The sequence below is a fragment of the Talpa occidentalis genome, unplaced genomic scaffold (genome assembly GCF_014898055.3).
Source record: "Talpa occidentalis isolate TD23 unplaced genomic scaffold, MPIMG_talOcc4v2.1 talOcc4.7, whole genome shotgun sequence".
Classification (NCBI taxonomy): Eukaryota; Metazoa; Chordata; class Mammalia; order Eulipotyphla; family Talpidae; genus Talpa; species Talpa occidentalis.
Window position 1 is genome coordinate 41,925,571 of NW_023605083.1, and position 23,806 is coordinate 41,949,376.

The 23,806-nt window shown below is 35.7% G+C and overlaps 1 protein-coding gene and 1 long non-coding RNA gene across 2 annotated transcripts in view; one reads left to right on the top strand and one right to left on the bottom strand.

The window, feature by feature from the left end:
• Positions 1-23,806, top strand: part of LOC129144901 (uncharacterized) — a 63,111-nt gene that overhangs the window by 32,836 nt on the left and 6,469 nt on the right. The window contains exon 2 of the long non-coding RNA XR_008549706.1: positions 13,909-13,969. This is a non-coding gene — a long non-coding RNA (uncharacterized LOC129144901). The remainder of the gene's footprint in view (positions 1-13,908; positions 13,970-23,806) is intronic.
• The window catches only part of ALDH1A1 (aldehyde dehydrogenase 1 family member A1), a 57,512-nt gene that overhangs the window by 10,371 nt on the left and 23,335 nt on the right, over positions 1-23,806 (bottom strand). The window contains exons 4-11 of the mRNA XM_037492961.2: positions 23,053-23,182; positions 21,409-21,470; positions 19,256-19,384; positions 17,634-17,747; positions 12,223-12,325; positions 10,055-10,239; positions 7,608-7,772; positions 2,877-3,034 (exon numbers count right to left, since the gene is read on the bottom strand). Of these exons, the coding sequence (XP_037348858.1) occupies positions 2,877-3,034; positions 7,608-7,772; positions 10,055-10,239; positions 12,223-12,325; positions 17,634-17,747; positions 19,256-19,384; positions 21,409-21,470; positions 23,053-23,182 (1,046 nt within the window). The remainder of the gene's footprint in view (positions 1-2,876; positions 3,035-7,607; positions 7,773-10,054; positions 10,240-12,222; positions 12,326-17,633; positions 17,748-19,255; positions 19,385-21,408; positions 21,471-23,052; positions 23,183-23,806) is intronic.

Here is a 23,806-nt window from a genome sequence, read left to right on the forward strand (position 1 = left end):
GTCTTCAAGATTACTTATTCGTTCTTCCATTTCATCTATTCTGCTTTCATTGCTTTTCCCAGAATTCTTTAGTTCTTCCATTAATTCTTTGATCTCCTGCATTTCTTTTACTTCCCTCTTTAGGGACTCAATTTCTTTCTTCTGACCATTGTTTTCCCTCTCTAGGGACTCAATTGCATTCTTCTGATCGTTGATTATTTTTCCCTTATCATTGTTTTCCTTTATGACTTCTGTCAGTTTTTTAATCACGGCAATTTTAAATTCTCTTTCTGGAAGGCTCAGAAATTCTTCCAAGTTATTGTCTTTGCAATCTGGGGCTGGCTTTCTTTTTGTGGTGTGCTTTTTCTCTGGAGAGTTGCTAGGTTGCGTGTGGTTCTTCTCCTCCCTACTGTCTGTTTTCTAATTTGCCGTATGCGTTGGGACACTGTGTTGTTGGGACTGGCCGGCATCTTGGGTGGGCTTCTCTGTTCCCCTCTGGTTCTTCCAGGAGTCATCTGTCAGTTTCAAGCAGCCTTTAATGGAGAAAGGTCCCTGTTCTAAAATGCCGATGTGGGGACACACTCCCCTGTGCGCCTGGTGTGCCCCGGCGGTGGGTTCCTGCTCCCCTCTGGGCTTGGACTGCAGGCCAGAGGGGGTCTGGCGACAGAGTTCTTATCCCAAATCTCTCCTATTGGAGACAGGTCCTTAAATAAATTCAAACTTTTGAAATACAGTTTGTCTCAGCTTTCCTTTAATTTCTCTTTAAACTGAAAAATCAGACCCCTACTTAAAATTTATAGGCAAAATCACAGCAATTCTAGAATACAATAGTTGTCCTGAAAACAGCAAGCAGCAACTATGTCTTCAATAATGCCAGATATTTTTACGAGGATATAGAGTAATAAGAATATGATCACCTCTCTTAATAGCACAGAAATTCCTGACCAGGGTTTCCCACACCACTGAGTGGAAAAATTGCATAACAAGCTCCTTAATTAAACAGACATAATATTCTGTTATTCCATAATCCAAAACCTGAAATTTGTTTTTGTTAACCAGCACAGTAAATAAGTTTGCTCCTTGACTCTACAACAAAATCAAACTATTTTGGATATGCAAATGGATAAATGGGAAATATTCTAGAAAACTGCAAATTCAAAATACTCAGCCTTGTCAATTGAGTCTCCTTTGATTCTTGCTAGTTATAAAGAGGGAGGTGACGAACCCCTAGCAAAACCCCTAGTTCTGCTCCTTATTACCTAGGTGATACCAAGAAAGCTTTTTTAGCCTCTCTAAGCATATGTCTCCTTCTCAGGGAAATGGGTGATGATAATATTTAATAATGTTGTTTCAAGGCAGAAGTAAAATTCTGAATATAATGTGCATCTAATGGTGCTGACACATATTAAATCTTTAGTAAATGGTAATACAGATTTGATCGCTAACCTTATAGGGAAATTCTACACTAGTCACTAGTCATACTGATTATGAAAAGTTTGCTAGGTTTCAAGAATCTCAGAAAACATTTCAATATAGGAGGAATCAGGCTTTTGAATAGTAGTCTTGGGTTCACTCTAGGATCAAGGTAGTTTTGAAATAACAGTCTCACAGAGATGAATAGATACTTAGTGTCATCCTAACTGGGAAATGTGTCCTTAAGCAATTTCATCATTGTGCTAATATCACAGAGTGTAATTACATGAAGCTAGACATTATAGCCAACTGTACACTAAGGTTTAGTAAATACTCAGTGTATACACTAAGACTGTGTAGACTACTGGGACCACTGTCATACGTGCTGTCCATGGTTGGGTGAAATGTCATTAAGCAACTAATGACTAAGTGGTGTTTGTTACATACCCTTTCCCACCCCCATCAGTCTGCAGAGGACTCTAATGTACAGCCTAGGTTGAAAATCATTGCTATAGGGGCTGAAATAGGTCTGAATCTCAGCTATCATCTAGTGTGTGACCTCAATCATTTACTTAGTCTTACTAAACCTTAGTATTTTCATTGATAAATGTAACATAACAATTGAACAGTTGTGTGGTAAAATGAGATAATGAAAACAAAGAATGTAGTGCAGTGCCTACCAAAGGCCATATATATATAAATTAAATGATTATCGTTGGTTAAGACTAACAAGTCTAGCGCTATCAAATGGGGCAAGGAGTGTTTGGCTGTCTCTGAAGTATAAATTATTTGCAATGTCCTATGGATTTTTAAATGCAATAGGTCTAACATTATTGAGCAGGAAGATAACCTGGGCTCCTGCCAAGATTGTTTGGGGGGTAGGGGGGAATAAGTGAGGTCTGATAGGACAAAATTACCACTAAAGCAGTCCAGAGACTGGGGACTGACCAGGGAATGCAACCATCTTGAGTACAGCATTTATATACTAAAATGACATATAAAAATCGGAACAGGAACATGTTCCTCAAAACTCATAATGTTCATCCAAATTAAGACCTTCACTACTGTAACAATCTCAGAATAAGAAGCTGATATGAGAATTAAAAATTTGCATACAATTAAAGTACTGACAGTACATAGTAAGTACTGCCTTACTATGTAATTAACTTTAACACTCAACTTCCATCTCTTTTTTGTTTACCAGAGTACCAAGTGCTCAGAATTTAGTAACACTTACATGGTGTTACCCAAACATAATTTGGGCAGAAAATTTCAAAAGGTTGGATAGAGTTGATGAAAATACTCTTCTTAAGTTCTACTCTAGCCTTTTTCTTTGTTTCTTTTCTTTTAAGGTAGCAACTGCTTTTCTAGTAGGCCATGTTATTCCAAATAAAAAAAAAAAAAAGATAAGGTCTGACAAGGTTCAAGGCAATCTGTTAATGTGGTTAACAGAATAAAGGCATTATTATATAGGTCTGACTTACCACACTGTCCCGGCCTGCAGAGCGGAAGAGACTGTTACCGCTTTGTCAAGGTCTTTGGTAAAGATTCCTGCTGATAAACCATAGTGAGTGTTGTTTGCTCTCTTGATCACATCATCTAAACTTTTAAACTTCATAATTTGCTGCACTGGTCCAAATATCTATTCCACATAAATGAATGAAATAAAGAAATTAGTTAAAAGTGAATATCTTGTATGATACTTATATTTTCCTATAAATTACCTGGAATTACAGTTTTGCTTCTTTTCTAAAATTTATGTGTAAGAATCAAAATGGTAGCTGCTGGAATGGTAGATTAAGACAGGTAAGAGCCTTGTCTTATGTTCTCTTTGGAACAAGACTGGGTGCAAATAAATAAAGCAACATTCATGTTGGAGTTGTACATGAAATCACTACAGAATTTCTTTTCCATTTAGAAACATTTTATATTCTCTTCCTATTTTCTCCATCTTCTAAGTGACTACATAAACAATAAACCTGAGAAAAAAATGCTTCCTCTATGGGATGAATGAGTAGGCACTGACTGATAATAATTTATTTTTAGACATTAATGTGTGTCATCAAATGAGATGTCACCTATATTAGTGGATTTATATCTGTCAAGTTGGTGAATTTTTGGTTAGATGTTACACATCAACCAAATCTTAAGCAACTCACATAAACCAAACAGAATCACTCATTACTGCAAGAGTTTAAATCCTCCACTGTCCTTTACTAGCCCCAAAGTAAGTCATTGGCAATGACAATTACAAAAATTAGGTTATTTTCAGCCTGAACCACTTTCAGTTTTGCTAAGCTCTATAGTTAGCATTGCCCAAATTCAACTCATTTTGTTTTCATCCTCAGATGAGAGTAAAACAACTGGTTTTTCTCTTAAGAATTAAGCTCCTATATTATTTTTAAGCCTATATGTTGCCACAAAACATATATTACAATTAAATGAAAGGTCAGCTCCCCCGAGTGCTATCTGCATTTTCTGTGAAATATAAATAAGGGAAGGTAAAAATCAGAAAAGGTAAATAGTTTTCAGGTTTCTATCACTAGTTTCAGTATTCGGGTGGAACAGCTACCATTCATCAGAGGCTAAGTATATATCCTAAAACTATAATCATAATACTCTAACCTATATAGCACCTACTGTGATAAATATGTTAATATTTTATTCAGTTGAACACAGCACATTGCTCCAGATCCCAATTCTAAAGTAGCATACGAGTTATATGTATATTGTAGGAACACAATGTTTCCTTGATAGAAAAAATATTTCCCTAGCCTTTTCTATCTGATATTAGTCAAGGTGTGCAAGAACAACAGTTCTAATAAGACAAATATTTGTCAACAAATGCAAAAGTTATAATCAGTTGGGGACTAAATCAATGTGGAGAAACTAAGTATGTTTAATCATCCCTATGCTTTGCTTGTTAGTTTTTCTAATTGGTTTCCTATTTGCATCTGATTCTGTACTTTTACTTTGGTTTAGTGACTTTTGGCAGTAAATAACCCTTCCAGATTCTCTGCATATCAATCATGAAATACAAATTTATTGAATGAAAGGATTATGATTCAGAGTATTTGACTTGTCAGAGCCTTCTTGTAGTGTTAAATTATATAACACCTTTCACAGTTCATAGTTAATGAATCTATCTCTGTATTTGTTAAAAGCCTCAGTGGCTCAGAGGTAGATTATTTACAAATCCTAAAAGCAAACTAGCCTTTCTTACTTAACACATTATGTCTCTGGGTAACATTGTTCTTAATGTTAATTAACTTGTGCTCACCAAATAGTTCACTACAGTATATTCATCTAGATAATTTAGGAAGTACAAGAGCTTAAAAATATATGGCCAAGAGCTGGAGAATGGGGAGTAAAAAGGGGGGTGGGTGGGTATGATACAAGCTTTAAATATATGGAAGGTTCTTATGTGGAAAAAGGCCAAAAGGCAGATATGGGACCAGCAGGTAGAACATAAGAGGACAGTTCCTAGGTAGCCTGAGGCAGAACTTTTTAATGATTAACATTGTCCAAACATGGAAATCTCTGAAGACATAGTATGATACATAATGCTGATGTTGTTTAAAAAGACACTGGCTGGCCACTTATTCAAGAGCAAATTGATGGAATATAATAAGGGTTGTAGACATGGTCTTAAAGGATCCTTCTAGCTTTATGATTTTGTCTATAATTCTATAATATAGTAACTCACTTCCACTTTCTAGGTCTTGGCATGTATTGACTGATTATGACTTTAAATCCTTATTATATAAGCTTGTTTTAGATGGCGGAACTTGTTTTGAATAATTTATTTTGATGAAATTATTTTAAAAGTTGGATATTAGGACTCTCTTAACAACATGAACATGTGCAGAATAATGTCAGCAAAAGTGTTATGTTAAAGTGATTACTGATAGGAATGTATAAAGAATAAAGTTAGCAAAGCGGTGATGCCACTGAAAGTTTATCAATAAGAACAGATGTAAGTAATGCCAGCACATTTTTTTTGTTTCTCAATATGAACATACAGAGGACCCTTGCATCATGGACATCATAATAATGAAAATGGTGTGATGTGCATCATGTAATGGACACCTAAAATTAAATGCTGAAAGTTTTTGAGACACTATTTGAGTGTTTGGTCTGGGCCAGGAGACTCTTTGCTGATCTAACTATGCTCTCTGAAGACCTTAAGGCATTGGCTTCTGTTGAGACAAAGGCTAATCTTCACTCACAGGGCAGTGGTGAGAACTGTACAGCAGCGCCCTGAAGGAGCTTATCTTGCTTGCCAACACTGACTTCTTTGTTTTGCTGGCATTGAACTTGAACAAGAAGAAACTGAGTTGGCATCAACAGCAGGACCTCAGCTCCTAGTTGACTGAGCTGATCTTCTGAGTACAAATGCGTACTAAGTTACATCTTGACTAAATTTGGACTTTATTTCTTTCAATTTTCTTCTGCTTAGAACAATAGTGTATTTGATCCGTCATTGGTCTAGAGTATGTCATTTCTTTATTGGCTTGTTAAGAGACTTTATCTTGTATCCTATTGGTTTGTGTTATTATTATATATCCCACAGAGAACCTGTGCCAAATTAAATATTGGCAAAGACAATCTCAATCTCCAAGCATGCACATTACTTGCCCTGTAAAACAAAATAAATTAGAACTCAATGTCCTAATCCATAAATTTGATTTTTGGTCTGAATTATCCACAATATTCCTTCTAATACTAACACTATCATTTTTAATAGTCTAATTCCCATATCTTCCATGGGATTTTATTTATTTATTATTTATTTATGCATACAAGAACTGGGGTACAGGACAGAAGTGCAGAGGGTGAGAGGAGTCACCAGAGACAGAGTGGGGAGCAGAACAGGCAGATCTACTGAAATACACTGCTAAGGGGAGCAGCAGAGGAGACAGGACGGATTAGCTCACTGGCAGGGGATAGAACTCATGCTACCGTGGCTGGCAAAAGCTTGATAGCACTGAGACTTCAATCCCTGTACCACCAGGGAGGCCCTTTCCATGAGATTTTAAAGTGTTAGGTTATGGCAGGTTTGAATGGAGAATGGAGTTAATATAGCAACCACTGCTCAAGTAGAAGGGAAGTCATGAGAATTGGGCTACATGCTCAAGCTGCCTTTAAATAGCCATGTGACCTAATCATTTTAAACTTTGGGTCTTAAATTTCTCATTCACCACATCATGCAAACTTTTGGACTTAGCTTTTTTTTTTTTTCCTAATCTCTTATTCTGTACAGATTCATCTAGGTGGTTTCATGTAATCCATTTATGTAACACTGGATGTGACAAAATTGTAGGAATACAGAGCAGCTTAGTGGTTAAGGGAAAAACCACAAGTTAAGGATGGGGTATGGTAGGAGGGTCATGGATTTTGGCTACTAAAGGAAAACATCAGGGGCTCATATGGTAATGGAATACTTTGTATACTGACTGGGTGATTGTCCACATGCTTGCTGTGATATTTTACTATAGTTTTGCAAAATGTTATTATTGTGAAGGCCTCCCTGATGGCACAGGATTAAGTGACAGCACTATGAAGCTATCCACTAACCCACATGGTGCAGCGGACCTCTCCTGTCTCACCCTCTGCTTCCGTCAGCAGTATATTTCAGTGGATCTACCTGTTCTGCTCCCCACTCTGTCTCTGGTGCATTCTCTCACCCACTCACCATTCCCCCCAACCTCTGGCCTGCACCCCAGCCCTTGTATGCATAAATATATAAAATTTTTTTTTAAAAAAGATGTTACTGTTGAAAGAAAGTATTTAAGAGTGCATGGCTCTTCAGTTCTCAAATAGCAACTGAATAGAAAATTATTTCAGATTAAGAAGTTTTACTAAAAAAACTGCATATCCCTTTATCCTTTTCCAATTATTTTCAAATATATTATTTCCAAAGGTGAAAAAGCAACAGTTTTCTTTCTCATTCCTTGACATTTGTGAAGGAAGCACCAAATTTTTCAGGCATCCTCATCTGTGTTTGGCTGAAATTCTTGGCTAGACCAAAGAATTCCTTACTATTTTTAGTCTTTATCGCAAATAACTTCAACCTTTATCAGTTACAGAAATGAAGAGTAACTTTTACTGAGAAAGATGTTTAAAAAACCAAGAATTTAAAAGGGACACTTTGCATACAAACATGAAGACAAAATATGGCAACAAAGGGAACAGAACAGAATGAAATCATTTACCTCCTCTTTGGCAATACGCATCTCATCTGAAACATTGGAGAAAACTGTGGGTTGGATAAAGTACCCTTTGTTCCCCCAGGGACCGCCTCCACATTCCAGCTTGGCCCCTTCTTTCTTTCCACTCTCAATGAGTTCAAGTATTTTTTGATATTGTTCCTTATCAATCTATTTGAAAAATAGCACAAGAAGGGGGGGGGAATGTAATTAGCAACTTGTAAATGTATTACATTGCTATGCCTGTTAATGAGGGCTTCAAAATGCTAGGATTGTTATTAAATCAAAGATTCAGTCAAAAGAGCTGACAGGCTCAGATGAATTCTCTGTGTATACTCTGCTCTCATGACTTTTATAGAAAGAGACTGAAGATATTTAGTATTTGTTTTTTTTTTTTACAGTTATGTAAGAAAAGCATATTTGCCATTGCAAATGCATGCGAACCTTTTCATTTAACAGTCATTTATTTACATTGGAAGAACCGCCTGTTAATAATTGAGCACACTTACCTGGAGACTGTAATTCTAACTGAAGAAAAAAATGGTGAAGGGAAAAAAAAGAGAAATTTGATACTGGGTTTAATTAGCCATGGCAGTTGGAAAGCAGATGCTTTTAGACTTGAAGATGACTCCTAGACTTCTGGTTGGTTCTTTTTATTCCCAACCCATCCCTTCAGTCCAGATCCACACCAACCACAGCCTAGTTATTGTTCCAAGTTCAAGTGCCTCTGGGGTAGTCAGTAGATTTGGTTCCAATTTCTAGCCTGTCCCAGTTGTTACCACCCTGCTTGGTTAAATGTGCCCTATAGAACCATGACAAAAATTACATAAATGGATTATAATCCATTATATATAAATGGATCATGAAACAATATTTTTATAGGAAAAAAATGAGTCCAGAGGTCTGCTAGGGAACACCAGGATACAGACCTCTCTTCATGCACTGAAATTGAGGTCACCTATTGCATCGCTTCCTATTATAACAGATTGAAAGACTGGATGAGTATTAGACTCAAATCACTGGTGAAAACTGCCTGGTCTCAGATGTGGCCAAAGGTTAAGTTTTAGATTTTAAAGGAAAAATGTAAGAGGTGCAGGACTTTATATGGGGGCCCCTGAACAATGTAACTGTGTCATCTCTTAAAATGGGTTGTTCTTTATCTTCTTTGGCTGTTTAATTTCTCTCATATACCTTGGCCCAGAAAAAGGTTTCATAAAGTTCTAACTGCATACAACCCAGTGTCAATCTCCAATTAAATTAAGTGTGATTTGAAACCAGAAACCAGAACCCATTTTCTAAAATTTGCCACAGTACATGGTACAAAGTTGCTGCACTTCCCCACAGTGCACCACTATTTAATTGAATATCCAACAAGAGAACATTCCTCTTCAGCAGATTAAGCAAATTGTAACATTAGTTTAATAAGAGGCAACATTTAAATTAATGCATATTATTAATATAATCAGACTAAGAAGTAATGTTTGGGTGCTCTGTTTGGTAAAGATACTCTTGTCAATGAAGGTCACATTCATCACACAAAGCTCCTCTGGCCTATTCCAAAATATTAACCTGATGATGTCCTCAAAAATCATGATTATTTAGGTTTTTGTTTCAAGATGTGTTCCCTAAGGTTGTGAACAGATACTGAACAGATACTTAGTGACAGTTGGATCTCTGTTTATGCAGTGAAATGATTTGTTTGTTTCTTTAAAAGCATAGATGGTCACCAACTCCTAAAAATGTAGAAATTCATATTTGAATGTCTGCCATTTACAATGTGCTCCTATAATCTGCAGCAAAATATTCTTTTAGGACCTCATGTAGACCAACTCCATCAGAATTGGAATCTTCAACAAGGTCAGGTGACTCGTATGCACAGCAAAGCTTGAGAACTTTGCACTATAGGTTAGCAGTGACAGAAATGTTCAGTTATACTTAGAGACTCATTCAGTTTGGTCTGGCTATTTCTAATTCACCATAAATACAAACTTTCTTTAGATTGACCATATTTGAAGTAGATCTTCCTTTCCACACTCAGAAACTTCTCAATAATGTGCTGATGGCCCTTCACTGTGTGACAGGAATGACTCCAAAGAAGAGATAAATGATAGACAGTATGTAGAACTTCAAAGTGGATACAGAGATGTAAACAAGAATCAAGAGAAAGCCAGACTGAGGAAAACTAGAAATTTATAGCATTTGCTTTTTTCCTCACATCTTTATATTCCAGCTTTAAGAGCATTCCCCTGACTTGTTTCTAGATAGGAAAGCTGGATGTTTTCTTTACATGTGGGAGTTAGAGTCATTTATTTTTTTTAAGCATCTGGCTGATACTGTATTGCCACCTGGGAAGATGTGTAGATGGGAAGTAATCTTATTCAATAAAACTAGGTCTTAGGAGGGTACTTTATCTTTGTTCCAAGAGAATGCTGTTCCTTCTAATGTATACTCACCTGAGGCCCTTGACTGACTCCTGGGGTCAGAGGATTCCCAAGAACATACTTTTTAGCACGCTCAACACTCCTTCGAACAAACTCATCATAAATTGATTCTTCTACAAAAAGCCGGGATGCAGCTATACAACATTGACCTTGGTGGTAGAATAAGCCCAGGTGTGCAAATTCAACAGCAACATCCACTGCAAAGAGAATTTTTTTCAAGATTATATATTGCTATATATAATTCTCATAAGTAATATGGTGGTATAGTCAAACCATAATTTGTATAATCAGACATTAATTCAATATATTCTACCTCTTGTTAGGTGACAAATTAAACCTTCTTACCTTTTATTTGCTATAGAAATGATAGCACAAATAATAGAATATGAAGAAATGCTGGTTATTATACCAATTTTAGTATGGTTATTACCAAGAATATGGAAGGTGTCATAAGATCAAGTCTTATGGCAAATATTTATATATATATATATATATATATACACACACACGTATATGTGTGTGTGTATAAATAACTAATTACAAGTATAAATGGCTATGTGTACATGAGTATATACACATATGCATTTATACATTTATTTAGATGACTGAATATTTCAGGAGCAGGTTTTAGATGGATGACAAAGAAAACATGAAGTATCCATTGCATTAAATAATTTCAAAACATTCTTAAATACCCTGATTGATAGGAAAAGTGATCAAGATATTAGATTAAGATGTTAGATTAAGTGATTAAAGTGATTAAGATGTTAGATCTTAATTTAACATCTTAACATCTTAAATTGCTCACCTATCTATAATTCTATTCTAGGAAAGACATTTCAAAATCTATCCAAAGTATATTAAGTTATGCCTATAAGCTCTTCCTACTCATTTGTTTGAAATGGTGGAATGTGTTTTAAAAGGGAAAAAAAAAAAAACAGATTAGGGCCTCCCCTGATGGCGCAGGTGGTTGAGCACAGCACTGTAAAGCTGTCCATAGTCTCTGCAGTGCAGGTTCCATCCCTGGGACCTGCCAGGGAGAATCCCACATGGTGCAGCAGACCCCTCCTGTCTCGCCCACTGCTCCTCTCAGCAGTATATTTCAGTCTGCCTGTTCTGCTTCCCACTCTGTCTCTGGTGAATCCTCTCACCCTCTCCCACTTCTGGCCTGTACCCCGGTTCTTTTGTGCATGAATAAATAAATCTTTTAAAAAAACCAGTTTAATTAACAGATCCTTTATAACCATCAGAAAATTTTCTTTGAATTTGAGTTTTCTAAATGCTGAAGATTTAATATTATACCAACTGGATATTGTTCCATTTATTCTGTGGAACAATCACATCTACTTACGTTGTAGCAGGAGTTTATAGAAAGATTTGATAAAATCGGCAATCTTGCTATGTTTGTAGATTATGAAATATGGTAATATATTTTAAAAGACTTCAGTTAAGAACACATTAGCAACATAGAACAATTCCATGAACCATTTGTGTTTATTGCTTTATAGCAATAATGCAGCTGTTAAAGAAAGACTCAGATGAATTTTTGACCTTCTAATTCTGTTACTTGACTCCCATTTTGAATATCGTTTTGGGATTCTATTTAGCAATATAGCATGCCAAATAGAATGTTGTGTAGTAGAGTCACATAATTATAGATTTAATATATGCAAATTCAGCTGTACTTGTTAGAAAAATAATCAGAAATTACTTAAAAAGAACATTTCATTTTCTTCTAGCTAGTTAATGAGTATCTGACCCAAAGTAGAAAGAGATGACAAACTGCTCTCTCCCTAGTTGGTCCCAGTCCAACATACCTGAGGTTATCATACCATGTTTAACATGATGCTAATAGTTAAGTATATATATATATATATATATATATATATATATATTTATATATATTTATATATACTTAATGTATGTATGTATGTATGTATGTATGTACACACAACACACAAATACATATTCCAAAAGAGGGAGAAATAATGTCTGTGTTAGATTTACCTAGTTGTTACAACTTTTGGACAACTTAAGAGATTTTCACAAGCAATTCTGGATTCCTATTAATACCTTACACTAGAAGCAAACTCTTTTGTAAACTTCAAGTTAACTGTGTGGCATTACCAGACACCAAAGAGGGTAAAGGATGAATAGTTAACAGAGAGGTTTATACTCACAGTCTGCATCAGCAAAAACAATGCAAGGGCTCTTCCCCCCCAACTCCAGGGTCACCCTCTTCAGATTGCTTTTCCCAGCAGCTTCTTTGATCATTTTGCCAACCTGAAATGAAGCATTACAAAGGAGGAGGCTTAATCCACTCTCATGAAGACAGATTTATTTAGCATTTTAAATTTATGTGATGTTTGTGCCATAGTTAAGTTTCCTTTGGGAGGAACATTAAATGACATTTCTTAAGATCTGACACCTTCAAATATCAAAGACTCCTCCATCCAAGCCTAAACATATAATGCATCAAATAAAGCTCATGAGAATAGAGAAATGATTGTTGATCTGATGTCCATGGCTAGAAAAGAGCTTATTTTTCATTTTAATTGGAATTTCATCTCTCTGGTTATGGATCTGCACATCCAGCCACACTTTTCTATTTGACTTTCCAGTCAGCTATTGAAAGCTAGGAAATTCTATCCAGACAAAATGGCATATTCACCACCCACTGAATCTCATCTGACAGTTTCATTGAATACCCACCCTATCTTGGGCTGTATCTAATTCTATCCTTCCTTGGGGTCAGCGCATATCTTTTTTGTCAATGAAGTAATATTATTTTATAACATTATATAGGTTTCAGGTGCCAGACGTATAAAGCGGCTATCTTATATTCACCAGAATTCTAGTTTCCATTCACCATCATACATACAGTTGAACCCTTTTATCAGATCTACACATCCCTGCTTCCCCCTTCTGATAATCGTGACTTGTTCTTATAGCCTAAAGATTGTTTTGTTTATTTCATTCATTTGTTCTTTAGCATATGGGTGAAATCATATGGTACTTATTTCATTAAGCATAATACCCTATAGATCCATCCATGTTGCTGTAAATTACAGGATTACATGTTTCTTCACATATGGAGAAATAAAAACAATTACAGAAAATAAACTTGATGGGAAGTGAATCACAAAGGAATATATATATATATATATGTATATATATACACACACACATACATATATCTCCCAACTTTCTTTTCATAAATGTTTAAGAAATATTTATATGTCCATCCATCCATGCATCCATCCATCCATCCACTTAAGTCTTACTTCTCTTTGATATCTTTTCTGATGACATAGGAAGAAATGACTCCTTACAATACCTCCATGAGGACTCTTTCACAATCTCCCTCAGTTTGTATTATTTGTATACAAATCAACTTCCCAAACAGATGTTACCTCCTTGGTAAGAGACAATGGCTATTTATTGCAGAGCTCTACTCGCAGTTTCCATCACAGTGGGCTCTCTTAACTATTGGTTGTTGACTGACAGATTCCTCCCACCCCATCTTTCCTTTCTCCCTCCACATTTTTTGAACAATGGAGTTAGAAGGAAGAAATTGGATCTGGACTCTGCTGCCACTTCAGTTAGCTGGAGTCCTACTGTGATCATTTCTTCTTTAATGCTAGCTGACTCTCCAGAGAAAGACATTATTTTCTTTATTTTTTTCTATGTGAATCACTTCCCATCAAGTTTATTTTCTGTAGTTGTTTTTATTTTTCCATCTCTGAAACCTGGCCTGTTTCAAAACTATTTCTTGTTTATTACTTTTATTGAGGTCTTAATGCACTAAAATAATTTTTGCTTTTCTTTTAAAAAGATAATTCATTTTATCTTCTTTTATTCTTTAGATTTCTTTTTGTACTGACACATCAAGTTTTAATAAGAAGTGTCTATCCCAACTGGCAAAAGGTAAGTAGATGCTTGCTAAGTGTAGGTTAAATTTTATGAACTGACTGTGACTATGAATCACAAAGTAGAACATTAATTTAGGACTAAATCAAATGCTTAGATGTAGGATAATAAAAATAAACAAAAATTAGTTTGCAATAGGGAAACACTGTCTGATCTGAAGTTTCCTTTGTATCACATTTTTCTTCCACATCATCCTTTGTGTGACCACTTTTAAGATATTTAAGGTGATTATTAATTTTCTATTTCCTAGATAATATTCTTTGCCTTTTTCTCTTTGGGTTCCTCAAATTCTTTCTGCACCTGCTGTTGCTTTCTGTACTTTTTAAAAATTATTTATTTGGATAGGTTTAATGAAGAACTTTAACTAAAGTAGATTATGTTGAGAAAGGTAGTAATATCAGAGATATTTTCCTAAAAGTTCTAGAGGTCAAAAGAACTAGCATGAAGAATGGCTAGAAGTATGGATGAGAATGAAACATTGTACTCTTGCTTAGTACAACTTCAAATGTCAAGTAAAAGATTTGAGTTTTCTCAAAAGTCTAGCTAAAGTCAAAATTAGGAACATCAGTTTTTACCCCATGATTTTGTTCCATTACTTGGAAAAAAACAAGAACTCATTATTTTCCCCAAAGAGGTCTGCAATGAAGAAATAAGAACTCTTACGACCACTGTAAACATTATGTTCCATGACACTGTAGCATTGCCATGTGGGTTGGAAGTAGAAAATGCTCATAAAAATATCCTACACTTACTACATCTTCCACAATGTTGGCTGGATTCTATTTTAAATTAATCTAATGCAACATTAAAGTTCTTACCTTGCCAGAAGCGTTTTTAGAAAAATGAGCCATTGTTATAAAGACCACAAAAGAGGTAATCCACTGTTTGCCTCTTTCAAAGCATTTGACAACTTCCTATCTGCCAAGAAACAAAACTGAAACTACAAGACAACTCAGAAAGGCTGATTTTTCTGTGTATGATTCCTTAAAATCAACTTACTCAAACATAATTCTTTTACACTTATTCAGCTGTTGTTACTATACTGGTTTCAGGAGGAAGCAATGAATAAGATAGTCTTGGGTGACAGTCAACAAGGGAGACATATGACAAAGCCATGACCATGTGCTGTCATAATTACATATCACAGACAGTAGGAACACAGATGTGGAGTTTTTAAATTCGAGGATGCTTAGGGGCTTCAGAGAAAGTGAGAGAAGTAACATGTAGTATTAGCCATTTTGTAGTGGATGTGACTACTCATGAGCAAAAGCATGGAGGAATGGAAAGAAACCTGAAACAGCCAGAAACTGATGCAACAGAGATAAAGGATGAGTAGTATATGCAGAGCAGAAGGAAAGAAAAAAATGAAAAAAAAAGAACAACACATATAATAATCATGAGACACACTGCTAGGGTAGCTTGGAATCTGGATCCAGATATTTCCTAATTTTCTTTTTTTTGTTAAAAAAAGATTTATGTATACAAGAGCTGGGGTACAGGCCAAAGATGGGGGGGAGGGTCGGTGAAAGGATTCACCAGAGACAGAGTGGGGAACAGAAGAGGCAGACTGACTGAAATACACTGCTGAGGGGAGCAGCGGGTGAGACAGGAGAGGTCTGCTGTGCCATGTGGGTTGCTCCCTGGCCGGCAGAGGATTGAACTCTGCTGCAGAGGTTGCAGATTGTTTCATGGTGCAGTGCTTAATCCCTTGCACCACTAGGGAGGCAAAGTACCTGTAAATGCTACAGGGGCTCAAAGTTGAGCCAAGACAAACAGTCAGTGATGCCACACACGGGATCTAGGGGCAAACAGTGGCCCTTGGCCCAGAAGTAGACAAGCCAGAACTGAAAGATAAAGTGGTAACTGGAGCTAAAGATGTACATGGTGTTCCTTTTGGGAAAGGTCTAGAATACCATGCTAAAGAGTTTGTCTCCTCCTGTGTTTACTTCCTCTGCTTTACTTTCAACCTATGATATCATCAGTTTTTAAATTTTATTGTGTGACTTGAACAACCCTAAAGGTTTTATCTATAGAATCCTGAATGAGAGGTTGACCTTCCCCTATCTCAATTAGGGGATTGCAAAGTGCAAACATTTCTACCCTATATCTATAAAAACATGCAAGAGCATGTATTTATTTACCTAGTTTATAAATATCAAGAAAAATAAAAATTGATTTCCCATCATTTTGTATCTCTATATAAATGTTTCTTTATAGCAGAGTGGTTAATCAGCAGTATAAAATAATCAAGGTAGCTTCCTCACTAACCACAATGAATGTTCTTTTTGCTTCTTAATCTCTCAGGAGTTAAAAAACTAACTATTCTTCAAAACCAAGAATAACCCCTAGCACTCATTGAGACATCATTATTTTTTCCTGTGACACTCCCTTACAGCATTCTGCATACATTTTAGTATCTTATCACATCCTGTCTTATCTTTCATCAGCAGCTTTATGAGATTCATTTATTTGCAATCCTTAATATAAACTTGTGTACTGTAAGAGGCATACATACATATATATATATATTTAATAATGTCACATAGTCTAATGGAATGACTCAGGGTTTGTTTTTTTTTTTCCCGAGCTTCTTTTTTTTTTTTTTTTTTAAATTTTATTTTTATATTCCCCATACAATTACAACCCCCTTATTTTGACCCCAAGCCCTCCTTTCCCCCCCCCCCCCCCCATAGAGTGTCTCTGGTTCATAGTTTTTTGTTGATTTTGATTTTCACTTTCTTATAGTTATTCATTTTCCTGGTCCCTTATTTAAGTTTTCTAGATTCCTGCTATGAGTGAGACCATCCGGTATTTTTCTTTTTCTTTCTGGCTTATTTCGCTGAGCATGATCCCTTCCAGCGCCATCCATGTTGCTGCAAATTGCATGTGTTTATCTTTTTTGAATGCTGATGACTCAGGTTTTTTGTTGGTGTTTGGTTTTTCTGGTGTGTTTTTTTGATTTTTTTTTTTTTTTTTTTTTTTTTTGCTTAATTCAGTGTGATTTCACTATCTTTTGCTTGCAGTAAAAAATTGTCTCAACAGATAGGAAACCATTCTCCCAAACTCCACCTTCCAGCCCTCTACTCACTCCCTCCCATTCCCTTCTTTTCTTGCAGTAGCCACTTGTGGTCCTGTTCTTTAACCTTCTAGAGAGCTATGCTGAAGCCAGAGAGACAGAGAAGTTAGACTGAACTAGCAGTGACATGCAGGGAAGCTGAGCTTCTGGCTTTCTTTCAGAATGTTAGAAGAGAGAACCCCAAATAAGGTGTTAAGGGTGAGATGCTGCTATTTAATTTTCATAATCTATAGGACGAAATTACAGTCATTCATACAAATCACTGTAGCTGAATTTATATTTTCTATCATAAACCTACTAATCATGTGACAAGATCTAATGGGCCATACTTCTAGTCAGGGAAAATAATGAGCATACTAAAAACAGTTTATACCAGTCCTTCTAAGTTTGTAATAGGTATTTCATTTCATCTCAACTACATCTGCTTATGTTCTATAAACATTTTTGAAAACTAGAATAGGAACAAATCATTAAAAAGAACTTTTGTTTTAAGGAAATGTCGGCTTAAAAACAGTTACATAAAACATGCTTCTGAAAGTGGAGCTGCAGACATTCTCAACGACTGGCCTATGTAAATGCTGTTACCTCAGTAGATCCTGTGAAGGCCACTTTGTCTATGTCCATGTGGGAAGATATGGCTGCCCCTGCAGTTGGCCCATAGCCAGGGACAATGTTCACCACTCCAGGAGGAAACCCTGCCTAAAAGACATGAAGTTAAAAAAAAAAAAAAAATGTTATGACAGAACTGAACATTTAATTTTAAGAGAAAAAGAGGTGAGTGTGGATCAGAGCTGCCTCTTTCTGCTAACCTTATGAGCTTCTCTAGCAAGAAAGATTCACTTAAGCCATACTAGTATTATTTGGCTTGTTTATTTTATTGCTTAGTCCACTTTAAATTACCCCAAGGGTTGCATTACCGAGAGCCATTTCTCCTCAGTGTAAGTTCATGTTTGCCTTGCCTGGATCATTATTCCAGTGATGGTTGCACAAATATCATAATAGAAACTCAAAAAGAGAGCATGTAAAAGTGGTAAATTCTTCATGTCGAAAGAAGGAAATGCCTTTATTATCCCATCAGCAAAAAACAAGAAATTATAGGAATGTCATCTTTTTAATTTCTAGCTGTCATTTGCTCAGTATATACTAACTGGGTTGCAAATTCCTGTTGGCATTATTTACTCAGTAAAATGTTAGGCAAGTAAAGGTCATCCCATTCATGATTAAGATTAACAGATTGATTTTATTCCTACTTAAAGAATTATTATGTAGGAAACAGTGTAGAAACTGAGATGAACACTTTAAAATTTTTTTTGCATCTTACTGTCTCATTTTGACATTTTTACCAATTTTACCAATTTACTCATTTTTACCAATTTTTAATTCAAGTAAAGGATATTTTTATGATATGATTCAGGTTTCCTAAATTTTAAGTTCCTAGTGACTAATTTTTTTTTCAAGTTTTGGTAAGATATGAAGGACTAAGTGTTTGTCTTGATGGCTTTGGTCTGGAGTGGGGGTGGAGTCCACAAAGCCTGCATGGAATTAGCTCAGGACATCCTTACCCCCTAACATAAGGACAATACATTGATTCCAAGAAAAAAAATATTAACTCCATTTGGATAGTTGACAAAAATAAATGTCATGTGCTCTTTTGTCAGTGCTTGGTCAAGAAGATAAATACAGAGGAAATCACAATAGAAAAGAAAATATAAATATATCCCCTCAAGAGTAGACTGTTTAGAAGAAAATGTGGCTGCATTTAGAAGAAAATGTGGCTGCATGTTACAAGCAGGCATATTGGCACAGAGCCCTCCAACCTCCTCATGGACTATTTAAACAAATATGCAAAAACTCCAGGCCACAGGTAACAGTTATAAGCCAAATTACATTTCAACATTTGAAAGAAAGCTGTATCTTTTTCCACATGAATTCACCCTCACAAGAGTCAGGCAAAAGAAACAAAACTGTGATCTTAAGATGACGTTTCTCATGAAGTCTTTGAGTCTGGCCCTGTCTCCATCTGGCCATGTCTCCCACATTTGGGTTGACTGCCCGGAATCCCACCTAGCAGCTCTGCTAAAGGCACCCCCAGCACTGGACAGGGGCCACGACAGATAAAGTAGCTTTACTGTATCACCAAATGTGGTCTTCCTATTGTAAAGGAGGGCTCCTGAGTTCTTGTGTATCTTTTGATTTAGGAAACTTACCTCCTTAATTAGAGATGCCACGTGAAGAGCAGTGAGAGGTGTTTGCTCTGCTGGTTTGACAACCACTGTGTTTCCGCAGCTGAGGGCAGGCCCTATCTTCCAAATGAGCATAACCAAGGGGAAATTCCACTAGAAAGCAACACATAACAATAGACTCTTTGTATTGCGGAAAGCCACATTTGCTAATCTAACTTCTACATGATCCACTCCCTGTAGATGTTAAGTAATAATTGTAGTAGCTTTGTTTAATTATTCTAATTCAGTTCATTGCCAAAAGCAACTCATAAATGCCAGAAAGCTCCACAGAAACTAGATACGGAAAGGGAACAGTTAATCATTTTGTCGTAAGTGTTATTATTTTGAGTTCTTTTTCTACCAGGAAAAAATAATCACTGCATGGGTTAGAAGTCAAACTTTACAACTAAACATATTGCAAACCATTTATAAGTGTTTTGAAAATATGATTATGCCTCCCTCCCTGTACATCATGTATTGCAACACTTTCCCCAATATCATTTAGCAGCATTTATTGCTAAGAAAATCTATCTCGTCAAAACAAACAAATCCAGGAGCTAGAGGCTGAGATCTTGTTTCAAAACTCAGCTCAGTACTGACCAGTCATGTGCACTCATATAAGTTAACTGATCTTTGTATATGACTTCATTATCAGTATTGCTGACATTCCTCTGTACTTCACAATGTACAAAAAAGTAAGCAAATGGTAACCATGGTGACTATTTCACCATAGATATGCAGTAGATACTTACAATTATTGGGAATAAGATTGTATAATTTTTCTAGATTTTACTGGGATTTTTGAACTAATGAGCAATTTCATTAAAAATGTAGAGGATCCAAAAATAAGGGATCAGGAAAAAAAACCTAAATATAATAAAGTAAAAATCAAAATCAACAGGCAACTATAAACCAGGAGAAGGGAGTGGGGTCAAAAAAGGGGAGGGAAGAGCACAAAGGACTATGGTGAGATGAGAAAGTATACATTGTACAAAAATGAAAAATGATTTTTTAAAATATATAAAATTTAAAAAAATCAAAAGTTATAAAAAGATGTTGATATATATATGCATTTCAATCTAATTGGGGCAGAAGGTTAGTCACTGCCTCTTCCTCATCTAAGAACTTCAGCACACTTAACTATGTTTTTGTTTGGTCTTCTTGAAAATGTTAAAGTGACATCATTTAGATAATTTTCTATATAACTGTATTGGGTCTAAAAGGAAATATTCATGATGCTGCTTAAACAATTACCTTCTCTGAGAGGGATTTGGAGTATCAAAGCCTGTTACCTAATGGTAGGCTATATTCCATTCAATGTTCCAAGTGTCTCTGGCATAGTTTCTTTAATTTTAATTAAAATGTTTGTTTTTTTTTCTGATTGATACTTGTCTCCATGATGAGAAGTTCCAATGAGGAGATAAAAAGTGTTGGCGATAGTAGGCCAGACTACATTTCACTAAGTGGTATCCTCTCAAAAGATACGGCAATGAGGGCCTCCCCGGTGGTGCAGCAGTTGAGCGCTGGGTTGAGAAGCTGCCCGCAGCCTCTGCAGCTCTGGTTGGATCCCCGGCCGCCAGGCAAGGGTCCCACATGGTGTGCAGACCTCTCCTGCTGCCCACTGCTCCCCTCAGCAGTGTACTTCGTCAGTCTGCCTGTTCTGTTCCCCGCTCTGGCTCTGGTGAATTCTCTCACCCTCCCGCACTTCTGACTGTACCCAGTGCTTGTATAAATAAATAAATAAATATTAAAAAAAAAGATATGGCAATGACAATCCCTTTTTTACATACAAATAAACCACGGGTTTTTTAAAAAGTATGTAATTTACAACTTTAAAAAAAGAAACCAGGGTAAATGGTTAAGAGCTGTTGATGCTGCAATAATTGACTCACACTTCAGAAATATACCAAAATAAAGAGTTTATGTACTACCTAATTCATAGCCAAAGAATGTAGTAACAGAGAGGCCCAAGTTCAACAGGTCTTATATTTGTTCCATTTTTAGTAAATAGCTAAGCATCCTGTCATTCTGGAAAAATTAAATACATTATTTAATATTTGAAAATCACTAAAAATTATCCAAATTAAATAGAATGAGAACTTTTTTTTAAGTGAAAGTTATTTTGAAGATCAACTTACAGGAATGATTTGGCCACACACACCAATAGGCTCATGTCTTGTATAAGCAAAAAAACTTCCATCTGGAAAATGAAAGACACATCATCATTTATAGACACATATACTTGACATTCACAGAATGGTGGTTTGGGGTTGATGTGAGAGGAAGGTGTAGAAATAATTTCTTTTAAAAGAATGTATCTCTAGCTATTTACAAGATAAAACTGAGCTTTCAAATAGTAATTTGAAATGAAGGAAGTATAAAACTGAATTAGTTTGAGGCAAACATAGAAATTGGTAGAGATTTGAAAGGTATTTAATGCCATCTCTCACCATATTATGAGCTGTTTGCTAAATCTTCCTTGTTCTCAAAGTTTTATGGAAAAGAAATGAAAAAGCAAGTATGAGGTTTGTGGCTAAGGGAAGACCATATTAAAGTGTGTTTCCAACAGCTCTAAGTTCTATCAGCAATAGTAGACTTAAAAAGAGTAATGTAATTTTAAACATAGTAAATTTCAAAAGAGGATTAAAAATATTTCCCTCTGAGCAATAAGTCTTTCCTACTGTCTTGTTCTAAAGTGTTCTCTCTCTCTCTCTCAATCTCGTCTGTTTACTAAACAATAAAAACAAACTCTCTTAATGTGTGAAAAAAATGCCAGGAGTAAAAAAAAATTCCTTTCAATCTGAATTTGATTGACATACATGTCTGCAAGTTTAAAGCAGTCATCCTGAGGTTATATTGTGCTTTGTGTTCTGTTTTGTTCTGTTCTAGCACCTACAGAAGCCTCCTCCCTATCACTCTAAGTAGCCTTCTAATCAAGACCTATTTGTACTTTTAATGGTTTCTCCCATTCTCCCATTTTGTCAAACATTAAGAATTTCTAAACTAGTCACATTTCTTGGTACCAACATGATCTCACTCTCTCCTTTTAATTTTCTGTCAATCTCTTCTACTGGATGTTCCAACTTGATTGGAAATGCACATAAGGCCCATCCTGGAAGGGTGTTGCACTTCTATAGTCAATACATTTATATAAATTAAATTCTACCCATAATGTTTTGCAAATTGGTGCCTTTTCATATTCCTATCCTATATTCACATACTACTAAAATACATATATACATACACATTCACTAGGGCTATAAATACAATATCATCTTGTTTTAAAGCTATTTGAAAGAAATCAATAAGAATTGCTTTGTTTAATTAATCTGTTGTAATAATACTGAGTTAGGCCAGACACAGATGACAATAACCAACTCATAGTGGAATATGCAAATTGCTTTAAATAATTACAATATAGGTTATATATGTCACATTGAAATAAAATCCAAATAAAGAATTTCAGAAGCCAGTTTTGAAAAGTTAGGCCCCTTCAAAAGGTAATTGCCTTTAGTCAGTAATTGAGGGCATAACAATGTTCTTACTTTAATGTTTTCTAAAATATCTATAGTGTTGCATGATTATGCTGAAACAGTTTTAAAAGTCATCTGATGAATCTCAGCAGAACTTCCAGGTTCACAACTGCATTGTCTCAAAGTCAAGGAGAACATAATTTGCCTTATTTGGCGGACACATTTAAAAGGAAGAGCTTGAAATTACTCATGTCCTCAGAACTCTCGCCCCCCTCTACCTCACTCCTCTGGTTTCCCAAAGCTGCTTACCAATGGGAATGGTACGGCCCTGGATCTTGTCAGCCCAGCCTGCACAGTAGCGTAGTGATTTTATGCAGCCACCTAAATCCATCAGATATGCATTGGAAAACAGTTTCCCACCATTCATGGACTCCATTGTCTGAAATAAAGATCAAACCCCAAATCTAAAACTTATATCAAAATTTTAGATTAAGAAATATATAATTAATATTTTGACTAATCATGTGCTAGAGAATTTGGGACACAAAGAAAATCTCAGAAGTCATCTTATCTAACCTCTTTTTAAAAATGAGCTAAAAAGTAATTAAAATTATTATTTGATTTGAAAGAAAGGTCTCAAAGAAAGAGTTAGTGAGATTTTGGTTTTAAGCCATAGTACTCCTTCTGTCTCATTTTAAATACCCTATTGGCTTTCCAGGAATTGACCACAATTTGTTAACACACAGTGAGAGTCACCTACTCACATTAGCCACCTGAGAGTTCTAACAAGACTTCACTTATAGTACAAATACCACTGTGGGTGATAATTCAGTGTCAGTGACGACTAGCAATACCTCAATAAATTTTTAAAATTTTTCACGTCACTTGGATATAATTAATCAATTTTCTTAAAAATAAATGACCCCTGGATGCATAGACCCATAACTTTTCTTCAATAGAATTATTTATTTATTTATTTATTTAGTAAGATTTATTTATGTATACAAGAGCTGGGGTACAGGCCAGAGATGCAGGGGGTGAGGATTCACCAGAGACAGCGTGG